General features: G+C 40.8%; 3 protein-coding genes across 5 annotated transcripts in view; 1 reads left to right on the top strand and 2 right to left on the bottom strand.

The window, feature by feature from the left end:
• ankrd11 (ankyrin repeat domain 11) overlaps window positions 1-1,431 on the bottom strand; it is a 111,759-nt gene extending 110,328 nt beyond the window's left edge. For 2 of the 3 annotated variants that reach the window (XM_042221005.1, XM_014338368.2), the window contains exon 1: window positions 978-1,431. The gene's annotated coding sequence lies outside the window, so the exon portion shown is untranslated. The remainder of the gene's footprint in view (window positions 1-977) is intronic. The other variant, XM_014338366.2, reaches the window with a different exon arrangement.
• A 1,683-nt stretch (window positions 1,432-3,114) lies between these two features.
• Window positions 3,115-11,857, top strand: spg7 (SPG7 matrix AAA peptidase subunit, paraplegin). Its single transcript, XM_014338369.2, has 17 exons — window positions 3,115-3,656; window positions 4,902-5,004; window positions 5,082-5,171; window positions 5,292-5,533; window positions 5,708-5,847; window positions 6,428-6,530; window positions 6,612-6,737; window positions 6,894-7,056; window positions 7,360-7,533; window positions 7,608-7,732; window positions 7,856-7,958; window positions 8,319-8,429; window positions 8,513-8,628; window positions 9,114-9,270; window positions 10,706-10,869; window positions 11,189-11,266; window positions 11,356-11,857. Exons 1-17 carry the CDS (start codon window positions 3,435-3,437, stop codon window positions 11,563-11,565), a joined length of 2,427 nt encoding a protein of 808 aa, XP_014193855.2. The 5' UTR covers window positions 3,115-3,434; the 3' UTR covers window positions 11,566-11,857.
• A 705-nt stretch (window positions 11,858-12,562) lies between these two features.
• The window catches only part of cdh15 (cadherin 15, type 1, M-cadherin (myotubule)), a 23,864-nt gene continuing 16,120 nt past the window's right edge, over window positions 12,563-20,306 (bottom strand). Inside the window, exons 8-14 of the mRNA XM_005937186.2 lie at window positions 18,242-18,486; window positions 18,001-18,137; window positions 17,648-17,878; window positions 17,310-17,549; window positions 16,783-16,931; window positions 16,439-16,633; window positions 12,563-13,405 (exon numbers count right to left, since the gene is read on the bottom strand). Coding sequence (XP_005937248.1) covers window positions 13,205-13,405; window positions 16,439-16,633; window positions 16,783-16,931; window positions 17,310-17,549; window positions 17,648-17,878; window positions 18,001-18,137; window positions 18,242-18,486 — 1,398 coding nt within the window. The 3' untranslated portion in view covers window positions 12,563-13,204. The remainder of the gene's footprint in view (window positions 13,406-16,438; window positions 16,634-16,782; window positions 16,932-17,309; window positions 17,550-17,647; window positions 17,879-18,000; window positions 18,138-18,241; window positions 18,487-20,306) is intronic.

Genomic DNA, 20,306 nt, shown 5'->3' with positions numbered 1-20,306 from the left:
CTGAACCGACACTGCCAATTTAGATAGTTATCCATTCATACAGTTAGGCTCCAACTGTATGCAAGCACGTAGTGATAAAATCCGGACAGCCTGTGGACCCGCAATGCATAAACAAATCCTCTTCACTGGTTTCAGCTTTGACTATGTCTTTCATTGCTTTGTTTACATACAGGGTTGTACAAATCCAAAGCATATCCAAATGCATAAGAGCTAGAGAATTAAGACGCTAACCTAACTGGAAAAGCTGGAAGACCAGTATTGCGTTAGGTCACCAGCTAAACGAGCAATGCTACTGTGCCTTTTGAAAATAGGTCAAGATTTGGATGTTACTGGTACACTCTCTTGAGTAATGTCATGTTAATTATTGTCTGGGATATAAAGGTGCCCCTTAGTCTTAAAGTATAAATATACAAATAAGCCAATTATTAGCCTAAAGACCGCGGACAGTTTACATCAAACCACCTTTGCTTGCAAAAACCTTTCAAAAACACACGCACAGCGCTACTCTGTTAGTAATGCCACACGTGGGCATGGGGTACCAATGTTTGCAGTATTGGCTGCTGACTAAGATATTTAGACTTAATTTTAAAGAGTCAACACATTGACAATCACATCAAGCTCAAAAAATGATTCACCACAACTAAATAAATTTTGCTTCAGAGTGTAGACAATTTCTCAATGTGTATCTAAGAGAAGGGATTCCTTCTTTCAAACTCGGATCACTTGGGAGGGGGGATGAAGAGGATAACCCCTCAATAAAGCTGCACTTGAGAAGTAATTCTTAATATTTTAAGAGGAAAAAAACAAAGTGCATGTAGTTCAATGGCGATACAACGTCAAAGCGCTGGTTAAAAAGAGTAAATGCACGAAAACATTGCACATTCACACCATAATAACGGGTTAATCTCGGGGACAGCAGGAGTCAGTTTGTTGTTGTTGCCATGTTAGCTTTGCAGGGAGAGTAAAAGCACACCTACCTCTGTCTGATTCCCACAATTTCAACCAGTTACTGAATCTTTAACGTTTAGTCTACGCCGTGGTGTTTTCCGCCGATGCTGGATGGTCCCATTTGTCGCCGTCGGTTCACTATACACTGCTCCGGAGACATCCGCATAAATTTGCGACGACCATCGCAGCTCATTCGAGTCGAGGCTAGCGCTAGCTTGTTAAAATCGTGTAGACCAACAAACAGACGTCCACAGAAAAAACACTAAAATATCCACGAGAATTCGTTTACAGCGTTGCTATTTCATCTTCTCCAAAAACTACGGACCTTTAACGGTCCACCTATGTAGCTCGAGGCTAGCTTGGGTAAATATAAGCCATCAAAAGATGTTATTTTTGTTTCGCTTTAATCCTCTCCGCCAAACCATTCGAGCGGTTTTCGAGCGGCCTTAGCATACAGTGTGCGGGGACGCTCGGCACGGAAACGAGTCGCGGATGAAACGCGAGCTCTGATTGGCTACGATGCTGTAGGCGGATACCTTTGCAGTGCACTTTGAAAACGACGCCATTTTGGATCAGCACAACCACCCTATCCACCCTTCTGTCCAAGCTTGAGACGTGCCCCAACGTGGCGGCCCATGTGTCACAGTTTCAAACGCCTGAGACAACGCTCCATTATATAGTTGGAGGACCACGAAAAGGAAATGGAGTACGGGCGTTGGGTGCACTCGTTTTTCTGTCTTTATAAAAACGCATTGCCAGCTCGCGTGGTACATGTTCCTAGACACGTTTACGCCGGTTGGCTCGAATCAGTAAGTGGAAGCACTTGTTTATGACAAAATAGTTCAGACAGACTTTGTCGCGCAGGCGCACATACGTCTACTATACATTAAAGACATTCGCGAGTTCGTGTTGCCTGACCCTGATGAGAGCTATTTTGCGACACTTATTGAGAGGGGGGGGGGGATCCCTGTGATAATTAAACACCTGCAGCTTCACATAATTACCTACAGGACCTCGGTGTGTGCCTCTATGCACACTGCTATTCTATAACCAATCCGTTTAAGTCCATTTACCACTCATTTAGTACTAGAGCAGTAGTTATCCCCTCTAAGTCTTTTTAGCTTAGCTATACTGACCTTCTTGATACCATTGGGCCTGGTAACCCGCAAGAAAACATTTTGTATCATCATAAGTCATAGTAGTTATACATACATCATACTCGCTGGCATATTTTTTAGTATTTAAGAATTTATTAATGAATGTAAAATAATTTAAACAACACTATCGGCGGTTTGGGGTTGATACTTTGAAATTGTAAACGACTATCCGCGTGAAAAACGCTCTGGAAAACTTTTTATTATAATTCTTAAGATATGCATGTTTCACGGCCTTTTATATGTCTAATGACGTGATCTAAGTGCAGCTTTCGGCTGATGAGTCTGTGAAGAAACCGGAGCGTGCTGGTGAACAAACCTGACAGACCCGTGGTTAAACTGATACGTGAACGGATGATACGAATGCTCCTATTGGCCGAAAGGAAAACTCCAAACTCTCATTGGGTCACTTTAATGCCATTCAATCAGACCTGTACATACAGTTCCATACAGTCTGCGTTACTACGACATTGTTTTCATTATCCACAAAAGCCTTTCTTCTTACTTGACTGAAGCTTATTCACATTAATAATACCGGGTATTATTATTATTATTATTATTATTATTATTATTAAACTGGACCGAAACACAAAAGCACCCTGCTCTCAATCTAACCCCACGTAACCAACATTGTCTGTTTTCATATGCATTCATTTTGCTAAATCGCACCGTACCAAAACAGCTTAATCATCTTAACCAACAGCGCTCTCTGGTGGACCAGTGATAAATCTTTGACTGAAAAATCAAGTAAACAAACACCCACAACGCTTTACTGCAGGCTTCACGGGAAGCAGTAAATTTGCTAATTTAAACCGTTTACATACATTACACACATTTTTACTTTTTTTTTAATCCTTTGAAAATTGCGGTTAATTTCGCAACAATAAAGAGGGGGGTAAAGGTAACTGTACTCTCTGATGTGTCGTAAATGTGCTGCTTTAAAGCTGTTTTGCGTAAATCCTGCGCAAACATATGCGCAGCTTGCAGGTCCTTAAAGATCGACAAAGAAAGGTTAAAGTTCAAAGTTCGACTTCCGGGATGCGTTTAACTGTATTATTTAGCATTCTGCACATACTAAACATACAATGTATCTCTAACGAGGATTAGTAAATAATGATGAAATACGATTTTTAAAAAAAAAAATTAAACAGTCTTTGTGAGTTCCCCGCGCCGAAGTAGGTCCCCGCAGGGCTGACGTCTTTGCCCGGCTGAGCGGTTGAATAACAACGAGCTCGAGCTCCAAACCGAGCTCTAAACCTCCGAGAAGACGGAGACAGCTATGTCGGTGCATTAGCTCCGTTAAATGTTCGCTTTCGACTAACGACAGCCACTATGTCAGCTTTGTTGTTGCAGCAAAGTGCTGGTGTTTGTCGCAAATACAGCAGAGGTTTATTGTGGACGCTGCTGAAGCGAAACTGTTATGTATTGGAGAGCAAGCCATTATCCAGCCGCGGTGTTCAAAATGTCCCATCTAGGTGTGATCACGTGAGGAAGACGCTTCTTATAAAGTCAGAGCGGACTCTTACAGATCAGCAGCAACAGAAACTCATACAGGTAAGAGTGAAGTAACTAATAGGATGAGTGGCCATGGATGGCCACTTCATTCGGAGGAAAGGTGGTTTAAATGACTGATGGTTGTTGATGCCAGACAGGAGTATTTCAGAAAATGCTGTTCTGCAGGGGGGTTTCTTCTTGTTTACCGAGAATGATCCAAAAAAGAGAAAATATCCGGTGCCCTATGGTTCTCTGGATTAAAATGCCTTGTTGATGCTAGAGGTCAGAGGAGAATTCCCAGATTGCTTTGAGCAGAAGAGCATCTCTGAGCAGCTGAACTTTGAAGCAGATGGGCTATAGCAGCAGAAGACCACTCCTGTCAGATAAGAACAGAAAACTGAGTCTAAATTTCACACAGGTTCATCAAAATTGGACAATAGAAGATTGGAAAAACATTGCGTGGTCTGTTGAGTTGATTTCTTCTGTCACATTCAGATGGCACGGCCAGAATTTGGCATAAACAACATGAGAGCATGAATCCATCCTGATCCGTCCATGACTCAGCTGTGTTGCTATCATGTCGATCTGGACCAAGATCTCAGAGAAATTTGTCCAGCACCTTATTGGATCTATGTCACAAAGGATTAAGGCAGGTCTGAGGACAAGGTGTACCTAAAGAAATGGCCAGGAAATATCTTTTTAGCAGAAGGCTCAACATGATTGATTTTTCAACACTTGATCTATAAGTAATTTTACCTCCCAAAACAGTGCTAATAGCTTTTTTGGCATCAACTGAGGTTGATATCTAATAATAAAATAATCAGAAGTATCCATGGCTCTAGTCAAATTTCCTTCTTCATGTAAGAAAATATTAATCTCTCTGCACTGTTGTTACTGAGATTTACTTCACATATATGGTATAGTTTTATTATAATGATTTAACTTGTTAAATTTGAAAGTGTCAAATATGATCGCCTTAATCACTTGTCTAAGGAGCGTGGAAAGAAAAGCGTCTGGAATTTTTCAAGTTTCTTCAAGGAAACTTAAAAAAAGTCCAGAGGCTTTTCTCCTTAGACTATGATGACCTGGATGACTGAGAACCGTCACAGATGCCTTAATAACTTATTTTTATTCTACTCTGGAAAGTCTTCAATTTGAGATTGTGACATTGTTTGTTGTTTTTCCTTAAGTTGTAAACACATTTGTTGATAATAAATTTACACACTTTTGATTTAACTAGGTTTTCTAGTTCTGATTTTGATTCTGATTTCTTTCCACTTTTTTTCTCCAATATTCCCATAACAGAGTCTTCTCCACAGACCTTTGGGGCCTAGCTTGGTGGGACTTAGAAAAGAGCTAATTAGGAACAACCTGCTCAGGAACCCTGTTGGTTTGGCAAATTTACTCGGTAAATACTTAGTTTACCTTCATAAGTTGTTTAAAAATTCACTTATAGCTGCTTTAAATTAAACTGTTTGATTTCAGGGGCAACAAATCTCTTCAGTACATCTCAGTCTAATCAAAACAAAGATAAAAAGAATGGGCCAAAGGGGAAGACGCCAGAGGAAGATGAAGGTAAGCGATGCATATTTTTTTTGCTACTTGATGCAACTGATAAATACCTGCACCACACCTGGTTTCTTTGTCACGTCATTTACTTTATTTCATTTTTTTATTTTCGGCCTCACCTTTCAGAGGAGAAGAAACGGCGTGAACAGGAGGATCAGATGTACCGGGAACGCCTGCGAACCCTCTTCATCATAGCGCTCATCATGAGCCTGCTGAACTCCATTAACACCAGTGGCGGTAACATCTCTTGGAACGACTTTGTGAACGAGATGCTTGCCAAGGGGGAGGTGTCACGTGTGCAGGTCGTTCCCGAGAGTGACATTGTGGAAATATACCTTCATCCCGGAGCAGTCATCTTCGGAAGGCCTGTATGTTGTACATGATTTTCTGCACACACACACACACACACACACACACACACACACACACACACACACACACACACACACACACACACACACACACACTGTTAACACACTCAAAGTAGCGCAGGAGACCCTCATGCTTAATTCTAATTTCCTGCTACGTCTCATGCTTTGCAGAGGCTGGCGCTTATGTACAGAATGCAGGTTGCCAACATTGACAAGTTCGAGGAGAAGCTGAGAGCTGCCGAGGAGGAGCTGAATATTGACAGCAAGGACAGAATACCAGTGTCCTACAAGCGCACTGGATTTTTTGGGAAGTAAGAAAACAACTCTTATCAGAGCAGACATTATAAGAAATCGTTTATGAGGTGCCTTCCTAATCTTTTCTGAAGATTAAGAAATAATTCAAGGCACTGCTAAAATCATACAGAGCAGATACGACAACAAAAACAAAATTATGGCTTATTTTGCTTTTTGTTTTTCATAAAAACATAAGTTCAGCAGTATTTATTTATTTATTTATTTATTTATTTATTTATTTATTTATTTATTTTCTCCTCATGAATGCCTGTGTGCCAGAAACATGTTGGGAGTTTTTTGTTGTGAAAATGAATTTTAAATTTAAATTTTATTTTGAAAAGAAAATGCCTTGGAGTTTTGTTTTGTTTTTTTCCATATTTTATGCTACGTGTATCCCTGCCAAACAGCACTTCCAGTAGAAGTTGTTTGAATCCAAGAAGCCCTTCTTTTCAAATCCATTTGAACTTCATTATTGTTTCTTAGACTATGGGCGTATGCATGCAATCAATGTGGTCATAAATTTTAATATTTGAACTACAGGTTTGTCGTAATTTCAAGTTAAAAACAGCCTTTTTCCTCCCTCTATTCTTGTTTCAGTGCAGTCTATGCTCTGGGCATGGCTGCGATCGGTGTGGCGATTCTCTGGTATATCTTTCGACTTGCTGGCATGGGTGGCAGAGATGGCGGCTTCAGTGCTTTTGTAAATGAAACACATTTTAGTAAACTGACATCTATGTTGTTTGTTCTGTGGACTAACTCCACATTCCAACTTGCCTAACAGAATCAGCTGAAGATGGCCAAGTTCACCATCGTGGATGGGAAGTCGGGTAAAGGTGTGAGCTTCAAAGATGTGGCAGGCATGCATGAGGCTAAATTGGAAGTAAAGGAATTTGTTGACTACCTCAAGGTAAGAAACGTACTCAAAAGTTAAAATATGTTCATTTTGCACAAGTGAAGCACATTAAATATTTGAGATTTAATTAAGAAAGCCTTGATCAACTGAATCCTCAAACCTCCTCCTCTGCGGCTTAATACTCACAGCACTAGCTTTACCTTTTCATAGAGTCCTGAACGATACCTCCAGCTTGGCGCCAAGGTTCCCAAGGGTGCATTGTTGCTTGGCCCTCCAGGATGTGGGAAGACCCTGCTTGCTAAGGCTGTAGCTACGGAAGCCAAGGTGCCGTTTCTGGCTATGGCTGGCTCTGAGTTTGTGGAGGTCATTGGAGGTATGGACACACAGCATGAGCATCAACATGATGCTAATATTCACTGTGTGAGTTGATGATGTTGTTTATGATCATCATATAGATATAGTATTGGGTTTTACTGTAGTGAAAGATATCTGATTTACTTGAGCCTGTAAGAGCGAGTGCCCTATTTTTTATATGTATATGCGCTGTAACAGTGATACATAAAAAATCCCAACAATCACATGACCAGCTGTGAACAAGCACTTTGCGACAGTCCCCTTCTTCAGGAGGAAACCTCCAGCAGAACCAGATCATGTACAGCGATGTGTTTGTTTGTAGGCCTGGGTGCTGCTCGGGTCAGGAGTTTATTCAAGGAGGCTCGCACTCGAGCACCCTGCATCGTCTACATCGATGAGATTGATGCTGTGGGAAAGAAGCGCTCCACCAACATGTCAGGTTTCTCCAACACTGAGGAGGAGCAGACTCTCAACCAGCTGCTAGTAGAGATGGATGGTGAGTAAAACATCTGGTTTCAGAGCAGCCCATTCGCTTTTCAGGCAGAATACTAACCTCCTCTTCTTTTGCAGGCATGGGAACAACAGACCATGTCATTGTTCTTGCTTCCACTAACAGAGCAGATATTTTGGATAATGCTCTAATGAGACCAGGCAGACTGGACAGACACATCTTTATAGATCTGCCAACACTGCAGGTATCATTGGGTATCTTCCAAATGGGTATCCTTGTCATTTGTTGCTGAGCATTTAATAACAACTTAACCTTGCTGCTGTGCAGGAGATTTGGATTGGTTTGTTTCATTTCGATTGTTTTCCAGGAGAGGAAGGAGATCTTTGAGCAGCATCTGAAGATCTTGAAGCTGACTCAGCCAGCAAATTTCTACTCCCTGCGTCTGGCAGAGCTCACCCCAGGCTTCAGTGGTACGTGCACATTTATGGTTCTCCTTAGGGATGGGGATCAAGAACCAAAAAACTGTCCAGTCAATCGTAATCATCAAGCTTGTTAGCTTATCTTCTGTGTAGGCTTGCTCAGACAACAAATCAGGAATCAATAAAATAGTCAGTATTGGTTTAATAAGTAGACTCCTTCTTGGCATTGGTATCATGTAAAGAGCATCATTCCTAGTCCTAACTGAAGTCTATGAACATCTTTGGGCATACTAAAGTACTGGTCTATCTGCTTCCATGAAGAAAGAGAAGTTCTAAATCAAAAAGAACTTCTCAACACTGCTGATGTTGAAGTGTTATTCTAACGTTTGTTATCTCATGGTGTCTCTGCAGGTGCAGACATTGCAAACATTTGTAACGAAGCTGCTCTGCATGCTGCCAGAGAAGGGTACAAATCCATCGATACCTTTAACTTTGAGTATGCGGTGGAGAGAGTTATAGCAGGTACAATAATGCACACGCTAAGTTCTGGGAAATAAATATTTCTTATGTGTCGGTGGCAAAATCTGACAAATGTGTGTCATCAGGAAGCGTAAAGAAGAGTAAGATCCTGTCTAAAGAGGAGCAGAGGGTCATTGCCTTCCATGAGTCTGGACATGCCTTAGTGGGATGGCTCCTTGAGCACACAGAAGCAGTTATGAAGGTACTTGAAATGTGACGCATTCTATAGAAGTAAATCTTTCCAGATCTAATTGTCATGTTTAGCTTTAATCAGATAAGTCCAAAGCGTTCCACAGAGCATGTTGAGAGCAGGGTTTCATTTCAGAGGAGCACTTGTTTCTCCACTTCACCACTGATAAGTGTTTTGGCAGTTTATACAGATGCCTGGATTATTCATGATCCTGGGTCTCTCTTCAGTTGCTCCTTTTCTGCCTCTTATACCATTTGCTTTCACACATCTGTGTATAAAAACCCAAATGGATATGCCGCATGTCCCACACAAGACACAACTATGAACAAGGACTGTGGAGGTTATATGTTGATCTAGAAAAGCATACAGTTTAATAGGCTATGATACAAATGTAAATACTCTAAAAAGGCAACAGTGCAAATGGTTAACCCTTAATCTGTACAATTCACCTTTTTATAAACCTTTCATAAACTGACAGATCATGTGATGTGTTTCAGGTTTCCATTGCTCCACGTACAAACGCAGCTCTAGGATTTGCCCAGATCTTACCCCGTGACCAGTATCTCTTCACCAAGGAGCAGCTGTTTGAGCGGATGTGTATGGCTCTAGGAGGAAGAGCTGCTGAAGCAATCACCTTTAACAAGGTTACTACAGGTACCCTGCAACTAATCTTCACACGAATCAGCTGCAATGTTAAAACCACCTGCTTGATATCGTTAAGGTTCTCTTTTTCTGACACTAAACCAGCTCTGGCCTGTTGGAGCTTACAGTCAGGCCTTCTTTGCAGGTGTCCTGTGGGGTCTGCTCCAGGGTAATTTTAGAGGATCTTTTGGGTCTTGTGGGAGGCTAACCCAGCTATCATAGGCTACGTTCACACTGCAGGTCTTAATGCTCAATTCTGATTTTTTGATCAAATCCGATTTTTTTTTGTCTGCTCGTTCACACTACAAATAAAATGCGACAGCAAACGCGCTGTAGTGTGAACGCTTAAAGCGGCCCGCATGCGCAAAAGAAGACGTCGCACACAACGCGCTCTGTTTAGACCCAGACCAAACAGTATTGTTTGACTGATGGCCCTTAATGTAAAGACTTCGGACTTTACGTTTCCCAATTTTTGCTTTAAGTTATTTTGTTATTCACATAATAATGTAAATAACCTAATAATTGTCCTTATTGCTGTTTTAGAGGAGCGGTGCTTCAAAGGATAGTTGCAGATTTCTGTCAGAATCTGCAGATTATACAGTACAAATAAAATGTTCACGTTTCTCCAACGTTGTCTTCCCAACAGTTTCACTGACATCTACACTGGATGGCCAGGAAGCGTTCGCGATGTCTTCTCCGGCGCTGATAATTGGCGTCTGGTGTCACTGACGTAAAAGACGGATTTAATGCGACATGACCGAACCAGCAGTCGCTTTCTGAAACATCAGATATGTATCGGATTCAGTACCACATACGAAAGTGACCCAGATCGGATTTGAAAATATCGGACTTGTGCCGTTCACACTGTCATACCATGATTGTATATGGGTCGCATAGGGTCAAAAAAAATTGGATTTGATGCGCTTTCGCCTGCAGTGTGAACGTAGCCATAGGGTGAAACTGGTTGGCACTCTGTTGTAGGATCTGTGTTTCAAGGTTGTTCCTGTACACCTGGATATTCTTACCAAGCAGTTTTTGTGGTGTAGAGAGGTCCATTGTCCTCCTGGAGCAGACTGTTATCATCAGGGGGAAATGTTGCTATTGGTGTTTAGTGTGATTAGTCTCCAACTGTGACAAACTAACACACAGAAGAAAGCCAGGATCCAAGGTCAGAGAGCAAATTGTTACATTAACATGACTGATGATTTACACCCATGTTCATGGTTTCTATTTCCTGTAATCACAACCTACCAGTGAACACTTCCCTTTTTTTTTTTTTGGTCATACTGCTTACTTTAAATACATTTTCTATTATCAGTCAAATATCTAATTGCTGGGCAGCCAAATAAATATTCTCCCTTTTGGCAAGTTTGGTTAAACCTGAAAGATGTGGAAGTGGGCTTTAATTAAATTTAAACATTAAGCGTCTTTTTTTCTGTGTCCCCAGGAGCTCAAGATGACTTGCGCAAGGTGACGCGTGTGGCCTACTCCATGGTGAAGCAGTACGGCATGTGCGACAGTGTCGGGCAGGTCTCGTTCCCAGAAACAGAAGAGCAAGGTGCCATTGGGCGCCGTCCTTTCAGCCAGGGCCTGCAGCAGCAGATGGACCATGTGGGTTCAAAAATCGGATTAGTCCTCTGTTCTCAGATTAGCACTGTGAATGTTGAAGTAATAAGCTAATATTATTATGCTAAAGTATACATTTGTAGCTCTTGCAGCTGTTAGAGTATGTACGGGACATTTTCTGAAGGTTTGGACGCTTTGCTACAAGCATCCTATTAAAAATAATATTTTTTTTATAATCATAATATTTCTCAGTTTTAATGTTATTTGTATTCATTCAAATGTAATCTTAAAAGCAGTTGCAAATCATTGACATTTGTTTTAAAAGTGAATTGGTAAATTTGAATACATCTTTCTGTATTTGCAGGAGGCTAAGATAATGATAGCTCGTGCATACAGACAAACGGAGAAGCTGCTCCTGGACAACAGAGACAAACTAACACTGGTCGGTTGTTTTGTTCTTTATGCGTTTTAATCATGTGAGGCCAATTCTTCTGTATTGCCTTTAAAAACTCGCTGGGTCTGTCTTTCCAGTTGGCCAATGCGCTGCTTGAGCGTGAAGTCGTGAACTACGATGACATTGAAGCCTTGCTGGGTCCACCACCCCATGGGCCCAAGAAGATGATCCTCCCACAGAGCTGGGTGGAGGCAGAGAGGGACAAACAAGACACAGGAGAAGACGAGCCTCAGCCGCCTCCACCCCACAAGCAGACAGACGAGGACATGAACCCTCAGCTGGTGTGATCTTCGAAATGTACAGCGTATTTAGTCCCTTCTTTAGTGCTTTATATTTCTAACAGTGAAAGTTTATAAAAAACTCTGCAGTCCGTGCAAACTTTCGTGCAAATGAACATTTGCAGTTGTCTCCACGTAGCTAATGTGTATGATAATCCGCAACTTTCAGAATGAATATTTTTGGGGAATTCCATCATTTCTCTCGTGTGCTTGCTGCCGAGACATATGATTATGCAATGGTGACAATAAAAACAAGTGTTTTTAAACAGGATTACAAACAAATACAAGTGCTAACAGTTGAGAAAAAGCCTCTGAACAGTATTTACTTTGTGCACTTAGCAGGTTTATGCCAACATAGGTGTTGATGGCTCCAGTAGATGTGATCTTTTTAATTTAAAAAATATAATAAATCATTTTCAGGGTTAGCTTCAGATATTTCTTTGGAACATCTGTGTTATTTTAGATGGCAGAAGTGAAGCTGCTTGAGCATTTGTAACTGGAGTTTTTCTTTACTGAAATAATCTGTACTGTTAGGTCACATGCACAAAATATATTGGCACTGATGTTTGTGACTGCTCATCAAGGTGTGCATTAGTCTGTAGTGAGCTGCAGTTAGACCGCTTAGACCTGAAACAGAGGCGGTGAGGAATAACTGTTCTGAGGAAACCACATTCTGCATTTTGTAAAACACCTTTAAAGCTGAGATTTCAAAATGTATGTCATGCTGGTGATGACGCAGCAGATTTTCCACCACACACTTTGGTCTTTCTCTCATCTTGAATCAGTAATTAAGTAGGAACAGATTAGAATGTGTTTCTTTTTTGAGAAACGATGTTTGTCAGGGACTGCACGTTGGTTTTATTGCTAGAAGTGAATATAAAGCTCCAAAGAATGGTTTTGCCAAATATTTAAATAAAGTTTTATTTAAACATTGTGTTGTTCTTTGTGGGACATCTAATATTAATGGTATGTATTGATGATGATAATGACAAGAAACACAGTAAAAAGGTTCTGATTTATTCATTAGGCACGGGTAGAATCGAATTTAATCAGCATATATGTAAAAAAGAGTAATTACAGAATATATTTTGGTTCAGTATGTTTTGTGTTGACATGGCTTCCAAAAAGATTAACAGATGCTGGAATGAAGGATCAGTCACCAAAAAAGGCAAATTTAATATGCAAGAAAATTAGTCTTATAAAATAATCATGTATACAAAAACAAGAACATATTTAAAATCTCAGGCTTGTATGAGTCATTACTGAGCCATCCAAGAATGAGAGCAAACAACGCCAGACATGAACGCACATTTTAACACATTTTCTGCCCTGTAGCATGCACGCCTCGTTTCCTCGTGACTGATCATTTCAACTCAAATTTCTCACTGTCTCACTTTCTTTTCCTGAGCTAACCACAAAACTTAGCAGTGAGCCCTTTTGTCAGTGTGTCCACTAAAACACGAGGCACATTAGATCTAAGGCCTGTGCTTTTACAGCATTCGTTTTACCTGGACACACTTTAAATCTTGTTCTGGACATTTCAAATGTGCCCAGAAAGAAAAAAACAAACAAACCTCCAAAGGCATGATCTGTGTCCTGAACTGCTTGTCAATCACACAGGCATCCTTTCTGTGGCATACTGTTCACCCTAACGCAGGTCATACATGTTGGCAAGTTTCTTAAAGCGTGGTCCCCAGTCATTAAGGTAGTCGTAATCCTGATCTCCATCAGAGCTACCCGAAGCAATAGAGCTGAGGCTTCCTGCAAGAGAGCCATCTCCTTCATAGTCATATATGAGGGCGGTGTCGTATGGAGGCACATTTGGATCATGGTCAGCAGCTTCCAGGCCCTGAGGAAAGAAAATGTTTCTTAGCTGATTATGTTAAATAAAAAAAGGCTATGGGAATGCTGTTTAACCTGTAAATGGGAGATGTATATAGCTGGGCATCATCTGCATACAGTGGGGCAAAAAAGTATTTAGTCAGCCACCGATTGTGCAAGTTCCCCCACTTAAAATGATGACAGAGGTCAGTAATTTGCACCAGAGGTACACTTCAACTGTGAGAGACAGAATGTGAAAAAAAAATCCATGAATCCACATGGTAGGATTTGTAAAGAATTTATTCGTAAATCAGGGTGGAAAATAAGTATTTGGTCAATAACAAAAATACAACTCAATACTTTGTAACATAACCTTTGTTGGCAATAACAGAGGTCAAACGTTTACTATAGGTCTTTACCAGGTTTGCACACACAGTAGCTGGTATTTTGGCCCATTCCTCCATGCAGATCTTCTCGAGAGCAGTGATGTTTTGGGGCTGTCGCCGAGCAACACGGACTTTCAACTCCCGCCACAGATTTTCTATGGGGTTGAGGTCTGGAGACTGGCTAGGCCACTCCAGGACTTTCAAATGCTTCTTACGGAGCCACTCCTTTGTTGCCCGGGCGGTGTGTTTTGGATCATTGTCATGTTGGAAGACCCAGCCTCGTTTCATCTTCAAAGTTCTCACTGATGGAAGGAGGTTTTGGCTCAAAATCTCACGATACATGGCCCCATTCATTCTGTCCTTAACACGGATCAGTCGTCCTGTCCCCTTGGCAGAAAAACAGCCCCATAGCATGATGTTTCCACCCCCATGCTTCACAGTAGGTATGGTGTTCTTGGGATGCAACTCAGTATTCTTCTTCCTCCAAACACGACGAGTTGAGTTTATACCAAAAAGTTCTACTTTGGTTTCATCTGACCACATGACATTCTCCCAATCCTCTGCTGTATCATCCATGTGCTCTCTGGCAAACTTCAGACGGGCCTGGACATGCACTGGCTTCAGCAGCGGAACACGTCTGGCACTGCGGGATTTGATTCCCTGCCGTTGTAGTGTGTTACTGATGGTGACCTTTGTTACTTTGGTCCCAGCTCTCTGCAGGTCATTCACCAGGTCCCCCCGTGTGGTTCTGGGATCTTTGCTCACCGTTCTCATGATCATTTTGACCCCACGGGATGAGATCTTGCGTGGAGCCCCAGATCGAGGGAGATTATCAGTGGTCTTGTATGTCTTCCATTTTCTGATGATTGCTCCCACAGTTGATTTTTTCACACCAAGCTGCTTGCCTATTGTAGATTCACTCTTCCCAGTCTGGTGCAGGTCTACAATACTTTTCCTGGTGTCCTTCGAAAGCTCTTTGGTCTTGGCCATGGCGGAGTTTGGAGTCTGACTGTTTGAGGCTGTGGACAGGTGTCTTTTATACAGATGATGAGTTCAAACAGGTGCCATTCATACAGGTAACGAGTGGGGGACAGAAAAGCTTCTTACAGACGACGTTACAGGTCTGTGAGAGCCAGAGATTTTCCTTGTTTGAGGTGACCAAATACTTATTTTCCACCCTAATTTACGAATAAATTCTTTACAAATCCTACCATGTGGATTCATGGATTTTTTTTCACATTCTGTCTCTCACAGTTGAAGTGTACCTCTGGTGCAAATTACTGACCTCTGTCATCATTTTAAGTGGGGGAACTTGCACAATCGGTGGCTGACTAAATACTTTTTTGCCCCACTGTAGAAGTGCAGTGTTTTCTAATAATAGTGCCTAAACGTAAAATATAAATAGTATTGGTGCTATTACAGAACCCTGTGTGACAAAGACTTCCCCTTTACGTGCTCAAATTGGAATCTATTAGATGGATACAGCTCAAACCACTGCAGGACATTTCATTTAATACCAACAGTGTGTTCTAATCTCTGCTGTAAATGATCGTGTCAACAGTGTAAAATGATGCACTGAGGTCTAACGAAACAAGCACAGAAATGGGGCCAATGTCAGAGTCCATAAGAAGATCATTTGTCACCTTCAGTAGTGATGCACTGTAAATCCTGGTTTAAACTCTTTAAATAAACCATTCCTCTGCAGATGATCATGTAGTCGTTTTACAACTACGCTTTCAAGAATGTTTGAAATAGCAGCATAGTTGGAGATTAGTTGGTTTATAATCAGCTACTATAGTTAGGCCAAGTAAAGGCTTTTTAAGTAGTGGTTTATTTACAGACACTTTAAAGCCTGCAGATTTCAATTCAGTTTTATGTATATAGCACCAATTGAGTACGACAGTTACCTCAAGACACTTTATATTGTTTGATAAAGACCCTACAATAATAGACAACAACCCCAACAATCAGACGACCCCCTATAAGCAAGCCCTTGGCAATTAGTGACAAAAAAGTAAGACATCCTAGCTAACCCTGTCAAACCTCTCGAATTTGTTGTTTTCTCTTTCAGATGAGCAGCAATATCCAGCGTCTGCATTGTGTTGGCACATGACAGTGAAGAAAACAATAAAGAAGGAAGCACTTAAAATTTCATTACAGCACTTTCAGACAGATATCTGCTGTACTGAAATTGTTTTTCCAGTGTAATCCATTAGTGTAAAATTAAATGTTATTAAGAAATGGTCAGACAATAAAGGGTTTTGGGGGAAAAGCATTAGCCTTAAGCAGAGATGAGAAGCAGGGTGAAAAGCAGGTTCCTATACAGGAACACTCTCAAAGAAAAAAAACATAACTATAAAGTAGATAATAATCATCTACTTTAAACTTGAAACTTACTTTAAAACTCATGAAATTCACCCTTGAGTGTATGAGTCTTTCTGTGCTATGGGCATGCCTTTATGATTACACATGTAAACATAAGAAAACACAATCCAAATTTAGTTGTGCTGTGTTTGGTTGCCGTTTAGAATACCTGTTAGTAACTTCATTAGTAAGAGTTTTGAAATGTAATGATGCATGTTTTATTTTATGTAGATTTGATTGAGTTTTTGTTTCAAGGGCAAGTTTTTCTTTTATTTATTGTGTTAAATAAATAAATGGTAGGAGCCTCTCACGTCATTAATGTAGTCCTCGATGTCAGTAGGATCTGCAGGAGGCCTCCGTGGGTAGGTGGGCGATGGAAGGTTATGTGGGGCGTCCTTTCTAAGGGGCTGCTTCCCTCGAGGAGGAATTCCAGACCCTGGGTAAAAGGACCCCGGGGTGGGGGGTGCATCATGGGGATTCCACAGCAGGTCAATATTAAAGGCGTTCTGCATTGTGAGAGAAAGAAGTCAGACACACTTAAACCATCAGTTACAATGAAATATTATTAACATTCAATTACATTACAAAGAATAAGACTGTCTTCTGTTCACGTGCCACTGTTTACATGGTCTCCCAACCCGTGTTTTAGCCTTACCTCATCCTCCTCGCCTCCACCTTGCTCATCATAGTTGAAGACATTGTCACGTATGTCGTCTTCAGATTCCCCGATGAGCAGTCCTGTTCCTTTCTTGATGTGGTGGCGTCTTCCACAGGCGGTCAGAGCAACAGCCAGGAGGAGAAGCACTGCAAAAATGAATGTATTAATGTTTATCTGATTATTCATTATCTGTGTTTTTTGTATCTACTTTTTTTCTTACATTTTGCTTCAAACATAAATGGTCAGTTAACTAATCTAATTATTGCAGCTTTATTTTGTTAATGCATGCTGGGATTTGGATACATATTTTGCCTGTCATTCTCATGGCTGGATCATAAGTCTTTGCGATTATGTGTGCACTAAACTGCATGCAAAGCAAGTCACTTATTGCAGGTTTTAACCTATTGTGGCAAACTTTTTCACTAAAGCAGCAATATGGATATGGATTATTTTGCACGAATAACCCATCCATCTTGCTAAATCTTTTTACTTTAAACATTAATTGAAAGGCTGAAATTACTTACACAGCAGGAGTGCAGTGCTCGCCGCAATGATGATGAGTGCGATGAAGTTGATTCCCACACTGGAGCCTAAGATTGCCCCTGCCTCAGACTTGCAGTCTCTGAAGGAGTCACAGAGACAAACAGTGACATTGACCTGAGCCTCAGCACTCAGAGCTGGGCTGCCGGAGTCCGACACCTGCACCATGACGGCATAGTCTCTGAACTCCAGGTCTACAAGCGGCTGAAGCATGGCATGAGTATCTAAAAAAAAAAAAAAATTTAAAAAGAAAATGAGAGGAAATAAGATTTGCAAGCTCCTAAGTGAACGACCATTAATTCTGCTTCTTGTTGCTCTTTACCATTTACTTGAGTGATGGTCCAGTTGGCGGACAGATCGTCAGGTATTTGAAAGAGGAAGGGTGCAGCTTGCGGAGGAAGGTCTTCATCTACAGCAGTCAGAAGCAAACCTTTACGTGACCTGCTGCCGCCTCTGCATACAAAGCCAGTCAGGGGGAAAACCTGAGGAGGGAAGTCATTCGTCTCTTTGAGTGTAATCGCCAATGTAGCAGTGGCTGAAACACCACCAGCATCTATGCAAGAAAAGATAAATACACAATGTGTAAATCAATAGCAAAACAACAAAATGAATCAGCTTTGAATGTACATTGATTTTTTTTTATGATAAAAGTCTAGAATGAGTAGACGTGCTGACCTATAACCTTCACAGCAGCAGTGTAGATACTGTTTTTCACATGTGGAGATCTCATGTTAAACTTCCTCTTTGCTGTAATGTCTCCTGTATCTCTGTTGATGTCCAGCCAACTCTCAGGATCTCTGCTAATCTCATACCTATCATACAGACAGCAGAGGAAATTACCCCGTGGTCGCATATTTATTTATTTATTTATTTTAGGAAATAGGAAAACATCTCTTGTTTCACTGCCATATCATACCTCAGATCAGAATTATCAGGGTCAAAGGCAATATTGTTTTTCAGTAATGTGCCAGGTTTCACAGACTCGAGGACCTCAATCTGTATGGGCTCCTCTCTGAAACGTGGGGCTTCATTCTCATTCACAACGATGACCGTAACTGTGGCAGAGCTCAAAGTCAGCCTGGAAGCCTTGCTGCTCGGAGGATTAAGATTTTCCACGCTCAAAACAAGGTGGTATTCGCTCTGCGCTTCATAATCCAGGGGCTGCAATACAGAACAGGAGAGACTTAAAGTATAAATGAACTAAAACAACAAATTCAGTCATCTCATGTAATCTGAAACAGGATTTAACATCTGATGGGAAACACAGGCCTATATTTACAAAGTATGTTTTTTAAGAAAAATGAAAAACACACACAAATGTACGTTAATGTAGCAAATTCAAATTAAAACTCATATGTGGAAAATGAATATGAATTTTTCCTTTAATTTGTCAGAAGGTTCAGCAAATATATTAAATTTTCTGGAAATTATTTCATGGTTCAGGCTTTAAAGCAGGGGTGTCAACATAAGGCCCGGGGGCCAGAATCAGTCTGGCAACACTCCAGTCTGACCCACTGAAAGGCTTCAGAAAATGTGGAGGAATGAATAGATTTTCACTTTTTTCCCTTGTAGACCTCTCCATCACCATTCATAGCATAGGAAAGTAAACTAAAAGATAAACAATTAAATGACGGAAAAGTTCCTGTTTTAAACCATCAACTGGAACATTTGTCTGGGCAATGAACTATCAGAATTTTTAGCATAATTTCCCACATTTATCATGTAGAAAAACAGAGGCTTATTGATAAAACTGTTCTTCTTTTCTTCATGTTAAGACTTCTCAGGGACTAAATGTGTACCTAAATGGTAAATGGCCTGTATTTATATAGCGCTTTACTAGTCCCTAAGGACACCAAAGCGCTTTACATATCCAGTCATCCACGCACACACACACAGGTGATGGCAAGCTACATTGTAGCCACAGCCACCCTGGGGCGCACTGACAGAGGCGAGGCTGCCGGACACTGGCGCCACCGGGCCCTCTGACCACCACCAGTAGGCAACGGGTGAAGTATCTTGCCCGAGGACACAACAACCGAGACTGTCCAAGCCGGGGCTCGAACCGGCAACCTTCCGATTACAAGGCGAACTCCCAACTCTTGAGCCACGATCGCCCCACTGACAAATGTCTTTACACTTATACAGAGTAGAGTTTGACTTCTCTGGCCCACTTCAGATCGAGTCTAAATGTAAAATTACATCTCTGCTTTAAAGCGGATCTGAGCACAATGTAGTTTGAATAGGATCCACTAGATGGTGGTGTTTGATAGAGTATGACGGTCTCAATGGCCATGTAGATTTAAAGGGTGATGCCAGTTGTTTATGTCAGTATTTTTGAGCATGCGATTTACATTACCTGGAGCAATGCAAATAGATCTCTACAATCCAGAATTGATTTATGGTTAATATCTTCTCCATGTTTACATTTTGTTTCAGAATCTTCTCATGATTTTGCTCCATTAACTGATCACAAATTGATCACAATTCACTTAGTTGGCAATAAACAAAGTCAAAGTAAACGACGTGGTTTTTGGAAGCTAAATAATAATTTATTGAATGATGATACATTTTGTAGTATAGTGGAAAAAACGGCAGATCAGATATTCGGGGATACCAATATGAATCACACACTAAAATGGGAATTTTTCAAATTCAAGGTAAGGGAAGCGGCAATAAGGCGAAGCAAAGAAATTAAAAAAAGACATGACACTAAAGAAATCAGTATTATGAATGAATTAAACATATTAATGAAGAAAGATGCTCTATCAGATGATGAAGAAATTAAATTGAAAAGACTAAAGGAAGAAATAGATCATGCATATATTAACATGGCTAAAGGGGCTTTTATAAGGTCCAAAGCAAAATGGCTAGAACTAGGTGAAAGAAATTCTAGTTACTTTTTTGCTCTTGAGAAACTAAACCAAAGAAGAAACAATATATCTGCTCTTAAGATTGATAATAACATAACCACTAATTATTTA

The sequence above is a fragment of the Haplochromis burtoni genome, unplaced genomic scaffold (genome assembly GCF_018398535.1).
Source record: "Haplochromis burtoni strain Fernald_Lab_line unplaced genomic scaffold, NCSU_Asbu1 Contig_59, whole genome shotgun sequence".
NCBI classification, from domain to species: domain Eukaryota; kingdom Metazoa; phylum Chordata; class Actinopteri; order Cichliformes; family Cichlidae; genus Haplochromis; species Haplochromis burtoni.
Note: the sequence above shows the minus strand (reverse complement) of the source record. Positions and strands in the feature narration are given on the sequence as shown.